We start from the raw sequence: 20,081 nt of genomic DNA on the forward strand, positions 1-20,081 counted from the left end.
GAGTGTGGAAGCTGCTCTTTATTTGTAAAAGAAAAACAAGATTTCAGTCATTGTCTGCTACAGGTTCTAATGACAAAGACAATAGATCTGCAGAGACAAACACAGAGGAGAATCCTGAATCAAATTTAGGTAGAGCCCAATTTGATTGAATTGTGTTCATATTTCATACATCTTTCGCTTTTGTCTTTTTTTTTAATTAGGATATTTACACAAGAGCGCCGATCAACAGCGCTCACCACCTCCGCCTCCTCCCCTGCACTACGCACGGATTCTGGATTCGTTTGTACAGTTCATTTACATCAAATTTAAGCCCCTCCTAACGCAAGCCAGCAGAGCCACATTGTTTGGAGCCTCTGGGGTGGGCGGGGGGGCACGCACAGCGTGGAAAGATGTGTGCAACATGAAGACAACTCTGCACATTCATAGTAAAGGCAGCCTTGAGTACGCTGAGTGAGTGGATGGCGTGCCCAGCTTTAAAGCAAATGGAGCCCGCCGCCGTCTGGATGGTGCGTGAAATGTTATTCAACCAATCACTTGCATACAAACAAACAAAAAAAGACCCCTACAGGCACAGAATGTACTCTTAGTGACTCTCGGTGGAAACGCTGCACTCACAGTACAGTGGCGGCTGTGATTTTTGTCCTAGTAGTAAAAAAAAAAAACAAAAAAAAAAAAAAGAAAAAATGGAACACAAAGAATATTTAGTGCTCTATCATTCAGCTTAATAGGTGTCATTTATATAATAGCTATTTGTCACTACCTCTTAATGATAGTCCATGTTTAATGCTTAAGCAGTCCCACGCGTGTTCAATGCTCATTATTACATACGCTTTGATTTTACAATAGTTCCCACCCCTCGCCACCCCCTCCATCTTAAACCAATAATCATAAATAAATACAAACACACAGGGAATGTCTACTGTAAACACGGTAAAAAAGACAAAAACTAAACAGGTGTAAACGTCATTAGCATCACTACTCGGTGATGGTTAAAGAACTGCGGGGTGACTCGGATCGATGGCGTCGAGAAAAGGGAAGGTCGCCATTGCCCTACAACTACCAACCCCCCCACCCCCTGTTCAACATCCAACCAGTTTCCTGTTGTTTTTTGCTTCCTTTAACCAAATACAGAACATCAAAGAAAGGCTCTCAGCGGCCAGAACTATCTTTATCTTACAGATGACACTGTAACATGTAGAAGGAATCCTCTTTAGGGGTCTGGCAGCAGCACCGCTCCACGTCTCAGGGGACAGGATACAGAATATGAAGTGTGTGTGTGTGTGTGTGTGTGTGCGTGCGCACAAGCAAAACGTCATTTTTCTGTAGACATGGTTACCATGGTTTCTGACAGTCGCTGCGCCATCGCGGTGGTGGTTGTTGACGTGATCAGTTACTTGAGGAGGGGTGACGGTGTAGAGGTGGTGAGGGTGAATGTCTCTCTGAAGAGTTGTTGGACTGCAACGAGGACAAAGCTTTTTGCTGCTAAGTGCTTCATCTTCCCGAGAGACGAGCTCCTCCAAATTACATGAACTGCGTCTGCAAGGAAACAGGACAAGACGTTCAAAAAGAGAGAAAGGGATCTCGGTGAAGTGTCTATTCGATCAGCCCCACCTACAATGACGCAAAAACTCCTATTTTTTAGGTTGTTTATATTTTACTCTTTAACTGGTTCTGTCCTCTTTGCTGCTGTGCAATGTTTATTTCCCCAAAGAGGGACGAATAAAGGTATATCTAACCTAATCTAATCAAAACAACCCACACCAGAGTAAGGTCAGCATTCCGGGGGTTAGTGTGCAGCAAATCACAGACTTACTTGTAACATGTGGACTATTTAGTTTGAATAAGGGCTAAAAACAATGACTTTTTTTCTTAGCCTAAGGGCTAAAGACCATGTGATCACACACAGCCCCACTAGGTAGAGCAGTGCCGACAGCGTGTTTTCTTCCACTTAAGTATTGGCATGCATGCCAGGGGTCAGGGGTCAATGGGAAAAATGACAAATACAAATCTAATTGGGCCACTCCCCTCTTTTTTCTAATCTTATCACGTTATTGTAGCAAGATTACGGATTTCACTGCTCTTTTCTAACAACCTTTGTGGGCACGCCTGACATAAGACCTTCTATTTGATGTGTCTGTTCAATGTCAAAGGGCAGGTAAGTTCTGCTTCATGCCTGAGGTGCTGGCTGCCATGTTCAAGTATTGCACTGGGGGGGCACTAGTGTAAGGACGTACTATATCCCGCCCTCTTCCTGCCAACTGTCCATCGCCTCTCTGAGATGTACAGTGGTATGAAAAAGTGTTTGACCCTTTCCTCATTTCTTTTTTTTTTGCATGTTTGTCGCACTTAAATGTTTCAGATCGTCAAACTAATTGAAATATTGATAACACAACTGAACACTACATGTAGTTTTTAAATGGCATATTTTTAGCATTAAGGGAGGGGAAAAAATCCCTGCTTGATAATTGTGCTACAAATGATCATCACCAAATTGTAATTCACATTTGAACCACTAGAGGGTACTCGAGTATAGTGTACCTTTGTGAGCCACATTGGCTGCCAGTTGGCCCTGTCTCTGCCAAGAAAAACAAAACACCCCGATAAAAACTACACACACGCAGTCATGCAGTGCACCGCCCAAGAAGTGTAGGGTGACAGCTGAGCCGGACCATACATCTGTAGCCGTCGAGCAAAGGCCAATGTTGTCCTCCAAAACATCCTCCTCCACTCGGCCACACCGCTCAAGAACTGTTGCCTGTGACGTGTGCACGCACGCCCTCCCAGGCAACTCGCATTGTCCACCAACACATCCAATCACTTCCGAAATGCTGGTTCCTCAAGCGCACCCTAAGGCTGCACCTCCCCTGCAATGCAGTGAATGACACTGTCTGCGAGCGCACACCACCCCATGCTACCCTGCCCTATACATAGACTTCGCCGATAAAACACCCCAGCAAGCGTTGACCACCGGGACAAGGGTGCAATTCCACACTGGAGCTGTGGTACTCGTCTTACAAACTATCGCTTTTGTGCCTTCATTTATATTAGCGTTTGCTTGCTACCTGCAAGTGTGTATCCGCTCAGTAGCAGCCCCGCCTGCACATACTGGGACAAAGAGGCTGAATGGCTGACAGGAGGGCTCACACTCTCCATTCCGCTATAAAACATGCAGAGTGAACCCTCTCGTCATCCAGCCCGTGTGGTAAGGAGAGACAAGGAAAAGGAACAGGCGCGCGTATATGCACGTGTCCATTTATTGAGGCTGTCAAAATGATCAATGATTTATTAATTGTTTGATTAATCAATAATCATGTAAAAAGCCATAAATTATAAATTGGCTGCATGGCGTGTCAAAAAAGGAAACAGCTTACAGACGGGAAATTAAGGTCATAAAATTGTACTCCAGTACTCCAAACAGCCTGCTAGTTCAATTCCGTCTATAAAGTCTATAGCAATACAAGGCGAGTGAGCAGAACAACTGTTACAGTGCACCAACAAAACAAGCAAATACAAGATTCAAAAGCATGGGAATTGCTGGTGGAATGGAGAAAAGACAAAGGGTGCACGAGAAAGGAAAAGCAGCCACACGGATGTTGAAACAGGCCATGTGTCAGATGCATCCGCGAGCAAGAGGGGCATGCTGTACCTAAAGAGACGCTCTACAAGAAATCCTTGAGAGAGAGGTGTGCAAACGGGTCCTGTCCAGGGGCTCGGAGTGGACTCTGGCTGGAAGGACTAGAGGCTGCCGAGGGCTATTTCACAGGAAGAGACACAGGAAGTTGGAGGGCCAGAGGACAAGTCAGAGAGTCAGCATACAGATGCAAGGAGGGATGAGATTAGTTGGGACGAGCAGTGATAGCCAATCGAATGAGTTGATAAAGAGGAGGAGGAAGGCGAAACAGAAAGAACAAGGAGATGATACGCAGTTTGGATCTTTCTCGTTCAAACCACCATCATCGCCGCTCACTCTGGCACGATGACATACGACAACATGACTGCGCCACCTGCAGGCATGTGCCGTGCACCCACCTGAGTGCTGGATACGGAGCCAAAAGGGTTGGGCGCCCTCATCACAGGTTGGCCATACATCATGGTGGGCGGATTCATCATGCCCATGGAGCCCATTTGGGGAGGCTGCACAAGACATGGAATCCATCGCTTTATGTGCGCATCTAGTTTGACATTAAAACATTTTTTTTACACTCAGGTACTCACCATGCCATATCCCATCATGCCTGTGGGCGTGGTGGCGGGGAAGGCCATGATGGATGGCGGCTGCAAGGACACAAAGTTGTTCAACTCTAATCACAGGTCATGCAGTGATAGTTAGTCTTTTGAAGTTATCACCATGGAGACGGGGTTCCAGGTGGTCGACGGTGCCGCTTTGGGTTGCCAGTTGGTGCCGCCAGTCATCCTCTTTTCACCGGGCTGACTCCAGTGGATGTCACTGTGGATTTTAAAAAAGCTTGTTAGCAAAGAGCTGCTACGTAGCAAACAACCTGAGACTTACTTCTTCATCGTGCCATTTCCGATGCCGAGGTCTAGGAAGAACATGGAGTAGAAGTTTGACATTCACAAAGTTTGGATTTTTTTTTTTACTTTGTGACTGAGCAATATTCAAACATGCATACGTACTGCCGACAAGGTTGGCTAGGGAGGAGTCCAGGTCATCCGACACCAGCTTTTCTGGCTGCTGATTGGACAGCTGGTTGGAGCCGGCAAGAGTCGGTTTCAGGATATCTAACAAGAGAAAAACTAATTGTAATATTTGGACTAATAGACAATTAGGTTGCAGAAAAGGTTAGGTTCCAAGAACAAAGTCAAAACAGCTGTAATTTCTTGAGATTAATGTCAGATTCTGTTATTTTAGATGATTTGGAAGATTTGTGTAGAAGATTTGTGTGATTTGATACATACTGAATAGCAGGGGGCCCAAGATTGACTCTTGGGGCACACCTTCTTCAGATAGCTATTAGAATGAGCCCACAGTAGGTTCCCTCAGTGAAAAAAACTAAAAACTCTATAAAAAAAAAAAAAAAAAAATACATTGCTTAAAGGGGACCTATTATTCTCATTTTCAACCCTTTGTATTGAGTTGTGGTCTCCTATAGAGTCGCTACACACAATAACCCTCACAGAAAATATTTTAGATTTTGCAGAATCTGCAATGATTCCAGCTGGATTGCCTTTGATTTGTTCTTCCTGCCAAAATGCTCCGTTTTCATTTATTCCACACACGTCCCGCCTCTGAGCATGCCCACTCTGCAGTGATCGGTCACACGCCAAAAGTGCTTCCTAACTACAGACCATGTAAAGAAGTGTGCCCCTCTGTGACATCACAAAGGAACAGTTTTACCACGCCTTTTGAAAGTGAGTGTTTTGCGTTATCCCAAACTTCTTTTCGTGCTCACTTCCACATGTGCAAACCTCATTATCTGAAACGTTGGCATGGATTATCACCAGAATACAACATTCAAGTACATTTACAGGTCAGACAGGTAGAAAAAGCATCATAGGTCCCCTTTTCATTAAACAGACCCTTCCGGCCGCTTGTAGTTCATCCCATACAATAAATGAGTGTGTTACATCCTCACCATCGACATTGTGACTGTTGCTGCCTGTAGCTTTTGTTCCAAAAACGGACTCAAAGTCCACTTGGAGACCTCCTGCAGGTGGCTGGGGAGGGGGCTGAGGCGCTGAGTATCCTTAAAAAAAAGATGAAAAGAAGGCAGCTGCAGTTAAGACAAGCGATGCCTCTCAAACAGGGCTTGGGTTTGCTTCTCTGAGCAGGGATGATCAGCTAGCAGCAGAAGCAGGATTCACACACAGAGAGCCTTCAGTACCTCTGAATAGACCGGCTACAGTAGAGGGCTCTGTGGGGAAGGGAGCCTGGTGTGGGAGGTGCTGGGCTATGGACACTGGACCACAGAAGGAGTCTGACACGCCACAGGAAGCAGGAAGAAGAAGAAAAAGATGGAGAAGAACCAGAGCAATAAAGGAGACAATAAAAGCAGACAGACAGAGAAAAGGCAGCTAATAAGTATAGGTTATTAAAACTGTTTTAAGAAAAGCCACAAGTATTATCTTAGTTACCAGAAGGGAGTGCCTGACAGTATTGTATAGGGGTGTCACAAGACAAGACGATGCGCGAGCATTGGAGCTTGGATCCACAAAAACACCATGAGATGACATTTCAACATTGTCACAAACAATGTGTCGATGGGCTCGCCGTGCTCATTACTAATACTCCACACAGGGGCCGCGCCATTGGGCTTTCTAACGTATGGCACGTTACCGTGCATTGCTGCTCACCTAACTCCACTCTTTTGCTGTGGGTGTATGCCAGCAGCCCCGCCTACTCCCACAGAGACAAGGCCCAACAGTGGATGCCTAAGCTCTCACTCCGTTTGCCATTGTTCTATGGATTGTCTCAATCAGGGGCTGCCAAGCTTTACTATCAAAAGAGCCATTTTTCCTCTCTTATACGAATGAAAAGTTTGTCTTTTTCATTTTACAAGTAACAGCAACAGACTACTGCACATCAAACAGATGTGTAGTCTGCGAGGCCTTTTGAGTCCTTCCCACTTTAATAATGTAATTATGTAATTAAAAAATAAAAACGAAAAAATGATTTTTTTTTCTTCTTAAAAATGACAGCCTTTAAAATGCTACTGTGTTTGATGTTGCTAGGGTTTGTGATGCTCCATGCTGATCGTGCTTAGCTTACCATACTCAAGACGCCACCTGCAGGTAAAGGCCATAGATGTGGATGTGACATTTATATTGACAAATAGGCATTTTGAAATATTTGATGTTTGACATCAAAAAGATTTCAAACAAAACCAAAGTAAAATATACAGATAATGCCAATGATTAATACACTTTTGGTTAAAAAGAACAAGCTTGCACATGGCAAAATTATCAAGTTCATTTTCATTTATTCTTATTATTATTATATCGTATTATCTACAATTTATCCATTATGGCAAGAGAGTATGGTTAGGTCTTCATCTTGCGAGATCTCGTGACACCCCTAGTATCTTGAATATGAAGATGATTTTTGCATTAGGCATAGAAGCCAATGTTTGCAAGGCTCTGAGCCATCAAAGTACCTGAGATGGAGTGTTCTAGCCGCACTGTGCATTTGTAATTGGTTGAAACGGATGAGTTTGTGTCAATAAAGGGATTGTAACGATCTAGGGAATCAAAAATAGTGTTGGTGAAAGAAAAACAGGGTTTCACTTAATAGCTCTACAGCATATTTGTACTACAAGACAACACAGAACCAAACTGTTCATCAAAAGGGGTGGGTGAGAAAAAGGTCATTTTAAAAACAGGTGGGCATAACCTTCATTGGTGATGACACTGATGGACGTCTTTATAAAAAGGAGTACGTCTTTTCACTGGGAAAGGCGGGGGTTTAGCTCTTGGAACACAACGCTAACATTCAGACTACAGCAGCATGGAGAACAAGCAAGCTAGTCATGCGTCCACACGAACATGAGCAATGAGGAAAAACAAAATGAGTCATTACCACCAAACATTTCATGAGCAGATGTCCTAGTGGAAAAGCTAACACCGTCTGAAGACACGACAGGTAAGTGAGAGGCATCGACAACAAGTTTTGAGAGGAAAGGGTTAAGGTTTGGCATGGAGTCGTCTCCAGCTTCAGCGGAGGTGAAAGGATCTAGGCAGGCAGAGGAAGAGAGAGAGAGAGAGAGACACAGCAGAACATGAAGTGGAGAGGAACTGGTGGACATCAGAAGACAGCATGCAGAGCAGGTAAACCCCCCAGGAAACAAAAACAAAAACTCAGGCGACGTTTCGAGTTGCGCTGGCGGCGCTTTACCTGCCCACGCCGTTGCCACGGGAAGCCCTGAGGAGGCGGGCTGCATGGAGGGCTGGAACGTTGACTGGAGGTCAAAGAGGTCGCTCTCCATCTTCACTGCACTGATGACACCAAAAGGAGGATTTGTTTCTGAATGTTCTTTCTGAATGAATATGTTCCTCTCTATTGATACATCCACTGGCAAAAACACTACACCGGTTAACTAGATCAGGATTTTTAAAGTGTGGCACAGTGAGCCTCCACTCTGAGAACGACAGCTCCTTCCCCTGAAAAACGGGGGGTTGGGTATTATTTATTTCATATATTAATTTATTTTGTCACCTTAGCATCAGTATGCCCGTGGGGTTTTGATTAGAATGTTGTCGTATGGCCAATCTTACTTGTACGTCTGTACATTCCCACACAGTATCGGCAAGAGAAAGACGAACAAGAAAAATACAAAATAGTCTCATCTTTGCGGTGTTGGAAAACACAACTATGGTGCAGTCATGGTCCGTCGAACAATGTCAGACAGCTCGCTGCTCTCAGAAACTAAAGAAACTTGCAAAAGCTGTCAGATTTTGATCTGTGTATTACTTTTTGGAATGATATAAGCAGTGACAAAATATATGGCTGGAAAACAGGAGGACCTCTGTGTCCAACCTCGGTTATGGTCCACTTCCACAAATGACATAAAAGATTTGTAGTTACATGCACGTGGTGGAAGAATATGTTGCTGCCAGTAGCTATACTTTAGGAAGGACGTTGCTTATACAGCTTGAGACGAGATTTAACACAAGATACCCATTGGAGCAACTGGGTGTAGAGAAGAGATCGATAGCAGGTGCCGTGCTAATAGTGCCCCCGGTGGTGGAGATGGGCGACGTATCAGTGGTGGCAAAGGAGGGCCTTTTGGAGAGCTCCTTGAGCCTCTGTTCCTGGGGGAGAAAGCGGATTTGGATCAAGCAAACAAGCCGAAAGAGAGAGATACTCAAATAGTGGCTGATCGAACACACACACACACACACTTTGGGTGCAACAATGCATTATGTTGACCAAGATCATAAATTCATGTTTCAGTTTGCACTTTCGGGGGTCATGCTGGCTTCCTGCTGAAATGGGGACAATGGCAAGAAACAAGCACGCCACTCAAATGAATTTTCAAATTCGCAGACAGAACACAAAGCCTGAAAGACAAAAATTGCTAATTATTTTTTGCGTTCACGCAGGAAAGCCTTGCAACAGCCAGGTCGCACAGGCAAGGCAGGGGAGGAGCACGTTTCACAAGTTGTGTACTGCTCCCGCAGGGGGCGACGTACTCATCCAGCTGTACACTGTGGTTCTCCCCGCCGCAGTAGCCTTCTAGTATCCAACATTAATGCACCTTGTACGGCCATGGCGGGTGGCCTCTCCCGCTGTAGCCATAAGGCCCACAGGAAGCTAGTTTGAGCACGGCAGCCACGGTGACGAGCAGTGGCTGAATGACACAATCACCCGGCCGCACCAAGCGGGCAACCGGAAGTGTGCCGCTATGTAACATATTGTTCAATACATATATACCACACATATACATGATATAATATTAGTACCTTAAGCGCTTTAAGACGGGCCTGCTCCTCTTCAAGGGCTGCCTGCTTCTCCCGCTCGTCCACTTTAGTGAAAGACATTCCCGTGCTCGCCAACGACGACACGGCGTTTGACAGAGTGCTGGCCCTGCGGCAAACAAACAAACTCAAGTTGGATGCAGGTATCACACACAGGAGTCCCAGAGGGGAGGAGCGTGGTGACAGGTGAATTAACATACCTGCTGGCAGCAGTAGAGTCTTTGACCTTCTTGCCCTCCAAAGAAGCCAAATGCTGCTCCAGAGCTTCCAGAAGGCTGCTGGGAGCCTGTCATGGTGAGAAAACACACCGTCAGCATGCTTCTTCCACACACATGGACGACTGTGTGTGTGCATGTGTGTGTGTGTGTGTGTGTGTGTGTGTGGAGGGGGGGACACTGACACCATGAAGGACAGTGGTGGGCATCCAAGCCCAAGCAGAGCAGAATTACAAGCCACTCTTTTCACATTTGACTTTTGTGCAAGCTGATGCGATAGCAGACTTGATGCTGCCCACCACTGATGCACCAAAGAATGCATTCCAGCCAACATTTATTCTGGATGAGAGCAACACGTGTATGGTATGACATACTCCATCCAGGCACCTTCAACAACCGGGGCGGTGTTGAAATTGGCCACAACTAAAGCACAACAGGGCAGCCATTCTGCAGCAAATGAGCTACTCTGCTTTTACACCTCACTATGACGCCAAGTCACCACACTGACAGTGGGTTCTTTGTCCCTCCTTTTCCCCGTTATTTGACATGTGGGAGATGGCGCGGAGGCATGCAAGAATACATACAGCGAAGCAAATCACAGACACAGAAGAAGAGTGAAATGATAGTACTTACACAGACTGTGAACTAAAGTGGAAAGATAAGGGGAGAATACAGAATATAAAGGTGGTGACAGTCAAGAGGGGAATCCATTTCAGCTGCACAGCAAATAAATGGCCGGCAGCACAGCACCCTGTATGTGTGTGTGTAACCTTAACTGTCACTGTGCAACTGTGAGTAGACTGCAATGGCAGTGAGCAACACCTTTGTTTGTACCAGACACCTTTATTTACTGTAGGAGGCGGCAAAGAAGAAGGTGAAGCCCAGCAAGAAGAGATTTAGAAGGATGAAGAAAAAAGGACAGGGAAAGTGTGCACCTCCTTTGGAAACATGCGCTCAGGGTGGAAAGCATGCAAAGTGCAAAGAGATCCGATCCAAAGAGTGAGGCCAATGTGGGCCGGTGTTAAAAACCATATGATGGTATCTTAAATGACATCGGCATTGGAGGTGGCACCTCAAATTCAAGTACACTTGCATAATCCAATGAGGTTGTTTTGACTCATTGTTGCATGCAGTGAAATAGAACTGCATAAGACTATAAAAGTATACCTAATGCCTGTATTGCAGTACATGTTTGTTGGTGCTTTGTGGGGACAATAGCAGTTGGAAAGAGAGAAAAAAGGAAAGATACCAGCTTGCAAGAATAGGACTTTACCTGGGAAAGGTCTGGAATGTCTCCTCGGTCAATGCCCACCTGCTGTCAGAGCAGAGAGAAAACAAATTACTTCTCTCGACATCGAAGCTAAGCAGCACACAACAAGCCAGCGCATCAAAGACCCACATGTACCTCGGCTACTTTGAGGAACTCCGATATTCGGGTCATTCGGGTGAGGAATTTCTTGTAAATATCCAGACCTTCTTTGCACTGGGTCTTTTTCATGTCAAAGTATTTCTCTGTTTGGTGACAAAAGGTGGTTGGTTACATTTTCTTTCAACAACAACACGATTACCAGAGGAGGCGGCTGGAATCTGAGGGGGAGGCTTCTTACCGAGCAAGTTGATGATGCCTTCATTATAGGCGGCAAAGAGCCTGATGGAGTCTTTGAAGAGGAGCATGAAGGCTGCATTGATGACTCCATTAGTCAGCTCGTTGGCATTGACCTGCGGGAAAGCAATCAGCTCAGGTTTGCACACATGCCTGGCATTTTTTTGTTGGTATACAAAAAGTGGCGGCAGACTGAGAGAAGGCTTTTTTTCGACACAGCGGTCTCATACATGGATGACGGCTTGTCATGAGACAGCCAACTCATGATACACGAGTTTGGGAACGAGAGAATGAGACTTTAACATTCATTTTAAGAAGAAATCTTTGTTTTTTTCATGGCTAGACAGAAACTATTTAACCAAATCGAGGTGCATTTTGAAATGTTTATTGTCCCATGCATTGACACTAAACAATATTGTTTGAGAATCATATAAACCACTAATGTTAGGATAATATACGTATAATAGTAAAAGTAATACAGAATACTATATCATAAGAATGCAATATGTCCTTTAATATGTCATCTTTCACTTTGTAATGTTGTCCAAGTGGTGTTTGTGACATTTTTCTCACAGGAACTTGTGCTGTCTGTGAAATGTTTGGAGTATTTCAACTGTGCTGTAGCCACAGCCGCAGGAGAATATGTTGCATTTCCAGGAGATCTTTTTCCTCCTAATTTCTACTGTTACCTTGCATTGCTCCCTACCTATCCCCCACATAGACGAAGCAGTAACAATGAGTGACAAGAGGTCTCACTCAAGTGCCATTGTTCGTGTCTAGGTGCTGAACCAAAGAGTGAAGCCCTTTCCTGCCTGTTTGGAGGCGAGCGATGAGGAAAACAGACACACATGCACATGGCAAAATATGGAGTTCATTGAAATTTGTGAGTAATTAATTCATTATTGTGATAAAGAGCACGAAATCTTGTCATGTTTTGATCTTGTGACACCACTAATGCATAGCTTGGTTTGTTATGAAGCTGCTGCCACTCATGGAGCTTCACCGGAAGTTATGTCTATACAGGAACGCTTTTAGGTCGAAAAGGTAGAGCATTTTATCGTTTCAGCCTTTCATCCACACAGGCGTACCCTGAAATGGTATTTTCCCAGAGTGGGAAAACCTGACAACGATGTATTTGATGACATCACCATCACATGACCAAAAGTGAGCAGTGGTGTATTGCTGCTGAAAGCCAACACAATATCAAAACACTACACTAGCGTGGCTCCAGGGAAGTCTCCTGACATTTTTGCCTTGTACTGCTGCCATGATGCCATACTGTGTGGATGTCCTTTTTTTCCCCAACCCGCCATAAAACAACCCAGGAGCGACCTTAGACTCACATTGAAATCCAGGAGGGCGTCCATCTGGTTCTGGATAATGGGGATGGTCTTGAGCAGCTTCTCTGTATTCATGGTCCTCATGACGCCATCCACCCTGAGTGGACATGGAGGGAGAAGACAGTCAGTTCCTGAAATATATGCCCTAGTCAAAGATGCTCATTGGTGGAGGTATTCAAGAGTGTCATCCATGCCTTGAGAAAAGGTACCAAAAGGATCAGGTATATGTTGTCAAGACATGGATATAAATGTGTATTGTACCAAACAATGCTATAAAAATGTATTCATTATTTATCTAGTTATGGAAATAAATCTCTACAAATACAGGCCTTAAAATCACAAAACATTGTAATTTGTGCAATACGTCTGTGCAACCGGAGTCAACATTTTCTTAACCAAATTATTTTGGCTTTGACAGTTTGTGGGGAACTTGCGGCGACGTCTGTTCCGAGGAGCGTGTGGGTGGATGTCGGAGCCAGGAGTGACGGGGACGTGAGAAATCGGTTGCAAAACATCAGCTTTTCCTTCTTTTTCCTTCAGTTTTGCTTCTTTCATCGCTCTCTCTTTTGTGTCCATTATCTTGACGAATTGCCACGTTAGTTGCCTTTCCATGACATTGAGGTTGCATGCGTGAGACCCAAATATTCAGACTTCAGTAGCATCGGATACGTAATGGCTTTATGTCTACATATGAAAGAGTTGCATTTGAAAACAAAAATCCTCACCGAACTGTGCACACTGAAACGAGATAAAGATCAGATATGGGCAAAAAAAATTGAATTCACCTGCAGTATGCAAGTAGCATACTGCAAATCTGCCACAGATTTTCCATGCGACCACGGTACTTACTGTATTCAAGCCACTATATGAAACCATACAGTATAAGGAAGTGACTCATAAGACTGGAAATGCTTGCTATAATAAGTACCAAGAAATAAATGTGTGTAGTGTTGTGCTTACCAACTGCACGCTACTCTACAATAATGTCATATATTACTGTTGTGTGTGTGTTGTGATGCTGCTGCCTCCTCGAAGGCCCAATACACCTGGGTGCAGAGGCATTTAGGAAGGGGGCACCTTCAAACTGCAGACCACGGCAACATCACTTACATCAGTTACTTACCCTCGCTTAACTTTGGTGAAGTCAAAGGCAACCTGTCTGTACGAAACGGCTTTCTCATTTAGGTAGCGACTATATCTCCGGATAAAGGTGGACATGTCGTACCCTGGAATGAAGACAACATTACCAACTTTAACGTGTTACTTGGTATGGAATGGTATGGAGTGTGATGAGCTTGCAGTTACCTTGCAGGCCACTTTTGTCCAAGAAATTACTGAGGTTGAACAGTGTGTTTCTGGAAGCCAGGTACTGCACAAAGCGCTGCAAATGAGTGAGGGGAAAAAAAGGGAAATATGCTCACTAGAAGGCATTCATTTCATCAGAGATGCTCACATAATCAGCTTTTTCTCCCACCACTGCTGACATCTATGTATCTAGTCAGTGTGTTGTTGGAAGATAATCTGAGCGTAAGCGTGCTTGCATGCAGGGTCTGTGCTCACCTCGTTGCCATACACCATGAGGTGGTGTGTGGTGATCAATGACTTGAACACAACCACCCAGCTGGTGTTGGTGGTCCTCTCAAACAGCGAGTCGGCCAGTTGGGGAATGTTCACATTCATCTCATTGGTGCAGTGGATCAAGTCTGGGACAAGAAGGCGACAGAAGACTGGGGCTTGCCATCACAAAGTTTTGGGGGTTTCAGGACCCCCCCCCCCTTGCAAATTTTGCTAATTAAGCCACAAAACTAGGAGGGACCAAACACTTCTCAAAGTTGAAGAAAATGCTCACCGGCAAGCTGCGTCTGAGTCTAGTTATTTAATATTCCATAACAAAAGCAAGAAACTTTGCAAAGATCATGTACATATTGTTAACAATGAAAACAATGTCTGTCGTGTGGCAGTGAATCCGGTGATTATTATCTACACTGCCTAAAAATATCCAAAGTAAGATTTAGTGTGGAGCTTTTACTATTTCTTCTTTTGAGAAAGCAGACTCCATCTTCAAATGGTGCTTGGTCGTTGATAAACCCGAGGGAGTGACGTTATTTATTCCCCAACACATGTTGAGCCCATGAGCGGGCGCACACCTGCTGCTGACGGCGACTAGGAATAAATAGAGACGTGATGCCAGAGGAGGGTTAAACTGAATTTTGCATGTGTGAACGTAAGAAGGTTTGCCACTTTATTTATGCTTGTGTCCCACATATGTTACAACGTGAGCAGCAAAAAGACAATTGTTCTGACAGTACACAATGTTATCTTACATTAAAGGGGAACTATGGTGCTTTTTCCGCCTTTCCGACCTATAAATGTAGTAAGAATGTTGTATTGTCATGTTAAACCATGCCAACATTTCACATAGTGAGGTTTGCACATGGAAGTGAGCACTAAAAGAAGTTTGGAATGGCTCAAAATGCTCGTTTTCCAAAGATGTGGTAAAAGTGTTCCTTTGTGATGTCACAGAGGGGTAGACTTCCTTACATGGTTCATAGTTAGGAGGCACTTTGAGCATGTGACCAATCACACTGGAGTGGGCATGCCTGGAGGCGGGACGTGGGTGGAATAAATTAAAACAGCATTTTGGCCGGAAGCACAAATCAAAGGAAATACAGTTGGAATAGGTGCAGATTCTGCAAAATCTAAAATGTTTTCTGTGCGGGTTACGGTGTGTAGCTGCTCTATAGGACACCACAACTCAATAGGAAGGGTGGAAAAATAAGCATAATAGGTCCCCTTTAATTAGGGATGCCAGCACAAATGGCTACCAGTGATGGCAAAAATGGCACATACAAATTGAAATGGTAAATTTTTGGATGACACACCGTATTGGCTGCTCAGTACAGTATGGCTAATTTGGGGTGTCCCGAACTTTTTCACTTCCTATCAGATGCCGCATGCTTGAATATTAGCTATATTGATATCAATCTGATATCAGCACAAATCTTTTTTTTTTTTAAATCATATAGATTTATCCACAATGTAGTGGTGGCGAGGCATAATACTGTATAGTTGCTTAAACGTGTGATGAGTTTGGTCGTACTAAATGTACCAGGTTGTGTGCCACCTGGTGCATGACAAGTTTTGCACTCAGTTGCAACGTCTTGTTTGGAAAACTTTGTATCCACTATGGCTAATTCTACAATAAGTTGAAATGTTAAACTGCCCCTGAAGTGCTTGACCACCAAGCGTTTAACTTTTTATATTTGCATGACAGTTAATAATAATGTGAATATAATTTTTTTTAACCCTTGTATTATGTTGAAAAAAAATTACATTGATTATGTTGCGGGTCATTTTGACCCGTACTGTGTAAACCCACTCAAAACAGTCAAAAAATCCGGTTAACCAATAACAACTTTATTTTAGATCATATAAGCATTTAGAAAAGAGACATACAATACATTTTTAATACCAACACTATGTTTACGAACTATTTAGTTCAAGTTTTTCCCTCTTCACAAACACTTTTTTTTCCATTTACCTTGCCCCATTTTCTCTGATTTTCAATGTTCAACAGTTTCAGTGTTCTCCACATGATGGACAGAATGTAACTATATGCTTTCTGCAGATTGTAATTCTTGCATTTCACGCAAGAGGTACTTGTTTTACTGTGCTCTCGGAAGGGACAGACCTGGCATCTTTTCCGTTTCTTTACACCTGTATCCACTGGATCCTGACCTTTTCAATGACAGCTACAGCTGCTGGGGATTGAGGTGGCCTGGCTCGCCTCTGGATCTTGGGAGTGACGAGTGCTTTGCCGAGTTCTTGCAGGAAAAGTCGACGTGGGTACAATTTGCTGCAGGTTGATTTCAGTCCACAGGACATAGGCATTGTAAGCAGACACGTCCACAATGTTGTAGAAAATCACCAAGGGCCAATGAGCAGTCTTGCACTGGCAACTGTATGTTGCTGTGACTTTGTCCAGATTGTCAACTCCTCCTTTGGTGGAGGTGTAGTCCAGGATCATTTGTGCTCAGAGATGCATCTGTGTGCATCGTGCTCATGACAAGAACATTCTTGTTTCTCTTTAGGCAGTATGAAACAACTGTTGCTTTCTCAGTGAAAGCAAATATTGAGAAATGCAGAGGTCTGCCCTGCATCTTCAGAATTTCACTGGGAAGTTCTGGCTTATTTCTTCTGACCGTCCCCAACATAGTCAGCTTTCTCTTTAGAAGTTCATCTTCGAGGTGGTAGGATGTAAAGAAGTTGTCACATGTGATGTTATGACCTTGCAGCCCTTCACTCATATCCAGCACCACACGCATCCCCTGATTCTTCTCAGATGCTCCTCTAGGTAGCTTTCCTGTGTATACTTGCATATTCCATGCATAGCTAGATTTTGTACAATCTGGATCATCAATAAGATTGTCCTCAGTCTCTGAAAGATCTTCTGTCTCTGAAATCTCTTCCTCTGCATCACTAATCACAGTTCAATATCTGTGATAAAGTTTCTTCAGCTGTAAACCTTCTGGAGCTCATTTTTGGTGTGCATCTCAAAGAGATGACATGAGAACAGTGACAAGGACAAGGGAGAGAAAGTTCCTCCTCTACACACACCTGGGTCTGAATGGCTCTTCAAAGGCAATCAAAATACAAATAATTGGGCAGTCAAAATAAACTACATCAAAGAGACATGTTTTTTCTGGATCTGAACAGCTATATACCCACATTAAAGTGTCCGGGTCAAAATGACCCGCAACATCATCTTTGTATACAAACTCAACACAGACATACGACGACACATCAGAGTGTCCAAATTTTACACACCTGTTCATGACCCTAGATGAGGAAAAGTCACGAAATTTCATGAAGAAAAAGAAAGGATAACCAGTACTGTGGTCAACACAAAAACTGAAACGGGTCAAATTGACCCGTAACATAATACAAGGGTTAATGCCTGTTCAAATAATACTGCAATAATGGTTCTATGACAGCAACGATTTTACCCAATTCTTTCATAATATGAGGAAAATGGAAAAAAAAGATGTTTGTAGGATCCACTGCAAACAACTATCACACGCCAACACTCTTCACATCATTTGAGAATAACTGAATGCTCTTGGCTGTTTGGCACATTCAAACTTTTAACATGGCCTCTTTTCTCTTCTCTAAGAGCACATAGTGTGCTAAATAAATGTTTTCTCCTCACTGACAAGCTCATGGAGACGCTGCCAGAGATCAGTAAATCATATATGTGCTGTCCCACTTCCTCACAACTCTTTGCATTTCTTTATTTTTATTTTATTTTTTTTACACATTCGTGTGCATGGATGAGTGATGCAAGTCAAAAGATGACGCCGCCAACCCCTGTTGGCGCTCACGACCCATGCTGCCCACAACATGGATCAGACTGGGGGGGTAATTGGGCCTCCCTTTCTGTCCTATATTTGACTCCCTCAAAAGGCAAGGGACTCTAAGTAGGACAGGGTAACCTTCGCGAAAAGCAGCGCTAGTTAGCATGAGTGACTGGCTGCACTGCCTGGTGACGAAGAGCCAATATGGAGGAAGAAATGACAGCACTGCCATGTCACAGTCCATATTCGGTTTTGGGCTTTAAATTAAGTCATACATGTATTCATGTGACCGGCTGGAAGGTGCACCACCACAGAAAGATGTACTGTAAAATACTACGACTTGAAATCTGCAAGGCAAGCATCACTGTTCAAACTATACAGCTTACAGGATTACAGGAGACGTGACATACATATGGAGGCAAATAAATCATGTTACGTGTGTATTTGGGCTCAAAGTGTATTGACACAATTGACACACACACAGTGCAAAGTCTAACAACTCTCGACACCTCAGGGAGTCACCTGAGCAGGACCACAGGTGTGCAACCTGCAACACAAAGGGAACTAAAGGCACTGACAACCACATGTACATATAATCTCTCTCTCCCGTGGGTGTGTGTCTTATATGTATATATTTTTAACTTTATTTTGTCCACTCCTAGCACTAGAGAATCACCCAATGTAATGACTAGACATATTTAAAGGGTTTACACTGATCACAATATCTAGCAAAAAGAGCACTGCGATCAGGGGCGTCTCAAGTGTTCATTCTACCGTAATAATGAGTTGACTAGTGCCCCGGCAATCTAACAAAGGCTGGAGATGATAACGAGCGTTGCAAACATTATCTGAAATGTCAACTTGCGCCTTTTGACTGTTGCAATCGTTCCCCTGCTGGCTGATAGCAAAGTGGAGCGTTAGCCGCAAACGCTGCCATGTCTGCTTGATATTCAATCTTGCAACGAATCCATATCGACGATTTAATTCACTTGAACGCAATGTTATTAGTTAGTGGTCACAATAGCAGTCTTTTAGAACTTGTACTGGCAAGATTTAATGTTATGTACACTTAGTCTGATTCCATCCCCTGACGTGAATTAGCATTAGCATATAGCAGCGCCTCGGGCTTTGAGGCCTAGTCGCTGTACGGCTGCGAATCCAATATGGTTTAAGCCTGAATAGGTTGTTTAAAAAGACACATTTGAGCTCATACTCACAGTCCAGATGCTTCTTTTTCGGGCCCATTATTTCGTGAGTGGTGGCCTTGCATACTGTTTTCGACACAGCCGATCCCGTCACACTGTGCTGGGCTGCCGTTATCCGGTCCGTAATGCTTTGCCCCGACATCTTCGCTCACTCAGTGCAGCAACAACAACAAAAAAACACTTGAAAAATGTAAATCTATCTCCGTTCGTCTTTGTGAATGAGCCCGAGGAAAAAGAGTGACATAAAACATCCGCCTGCTACCGAAACCTGGCCGGGCTCCTCCTTCCCTTCCCCACCGTGGTGGAAGTATGAAATCAGAGCTAAGCTAATAGAGGCAGGCTATTATAATACAGACAACAATAACAAATGTTACAATATGTCGTCGCGCCGCTAATTGCCCTCACAAATTCAAGGGATGCGGTGTTTGAAACTCATCCGGCCCGGCTGTCGGTAACCGCTCTCATCCCACTGTGGAAAACACCGGATCCCCGCTTGCCTGCCTGCCTGCTTGCCTGCTTGCCTGTTTGCCTGCCTGTTTGCCTGCCTGCTTGCCTGCCTTCCTGCCTGTCTGTCTGTCTGTCTGGCGCCGCTACGCCTCCCCGTACCGACACCACTAGCCGATAACAGCGCAATGGAGAAAGAGGAAGAAGGATGCAGACGGGCCCGAAGTGGGGGGAAATGGCGGAACTTGTCACGAACAACACGACGCCCCGCTGACCCTGGATCAGATGTGACACCAACGGGCTTGTGAGTCCAGTGTGGCGCAGGTGCACAATAACTGACTTGAGTCTAGCTGAGAAAAACAACATAAAACACCACACAAAATACTCAATCACAGCGGCCTGAATGCCACAGTGAAGCTCGTATCGATTGATTTGATTATCACCGTAAGTGAACAGGGAATATCTGGAAATACGAGATGGCATGGTGG

At 44.2% G+C, this 20,081-nt stretch overlaps 1 protein-coding gene across 7 annotated transcripts; it reads right to left on the minus strand.

Moving 5' to 3' along the window:
* picalmb (phosphatidylinositol binding clathrin assembly protein b) lies at positions 1 to 19,915 on the minus strand. Of its 7 annotated transcripts, XM_058079206.2 has the most exons (24): positions 19,162 to 19,914; positions 14,151 to 14,293; positions 13,896 to 13,971; positions 13,714 to 13,816; positions 12,594 to 12,687; positions 11,255 to 11,366; positions 11,053 to 11,159; positions 10,921 to 10,962; positions 10,281 to 10,292; positions 9,633 to 9,718; positions 9,418 to 9,541; positions 8,633 to 8,766; positions 7,850 to 7,950; positions 7,535 to 7,687; positions 7,113 to 7,196; positions 5,844 to 5,936; positions 5,595 to 5,705; positions 4,636 to 4,740; positions 4,511 to 4,541; positions 4,348 to 4,447; positions 4,216 to 4,275; positions 4,030 to 4,134; positions 3,647 to 3,752; positions 1 to 1,536 (listed from the first exon to the last, which is right to left on the minus strand). In XM_058079206.2, the coding sequence occupies exons 1-23, from the start codon at positions 19,289 to 19,291 to the stop codon at positions 3,660 to 3,662; spliced, it is 2,199 nt and encodes a 732-aa protein (XP_057935189.2). In that variant the 5' UTR covers positions 19,292 to 19,914; the 3' UTR covers positions 1 to 1,536; positions 3,647 to 3,659. The 7 variants fall into 7 exon arrangements, with proteins under 7 accessions (XP_057935189.2, XP_078649003.1, XP_057935190.2 ...); XM_078792877.1 differs by having other exon boundaries at positions 7,535 to 7,950; positions 19,162 to 19,915; XM_058079207.2 differs by lacking the exon at positions 10,281 to 10,292 and having other exon boundaries at positions 19,162 to 19,913.
* Between the last annotated feature and the right edge of the window lie 166 nt (positions 19,916 to 20,081).

This window comes from Doryrhamphus excisus, linkage group LG8 (assembly GCF_037039965.1).
Source record: "Doryrhamphus excisus strain RoL-2023G ecotype Guam linkage group LG8, RoL_Dexc_Guam_v1.1, whole genome shotgun sequence".
Classification (NCBI taxonomy): Eukaryota; Metazoa; Chordata; class Actinopteri; order Syngnathiformes; family Syngnathidae; genus Doryrhamphus; species Doryrhamphus excisus.

Coding starts and splice junctions, on each gene's coding strand:
- picalmb (XM_078792877.1), bottom strand. CDS start 19,291: ATGTCGGGGCAAAGCATTACGGACCGGATAACGGCAGCCCAGCACAGT. Junction 11,160..11,254: donor AGGCATCATCAACTTGCTCG/GTAAGAAGCCTC, acceptor GTCACCAAACAG/AGAAATACTTTGACATGAAA. Junction 4,448..4,510: donor GGAAATGGCACGATGAAGAA/GTAAGTCTCAGG, acceptor TAAAATCCACAG/TGACATCCACTGGAGTCAGC.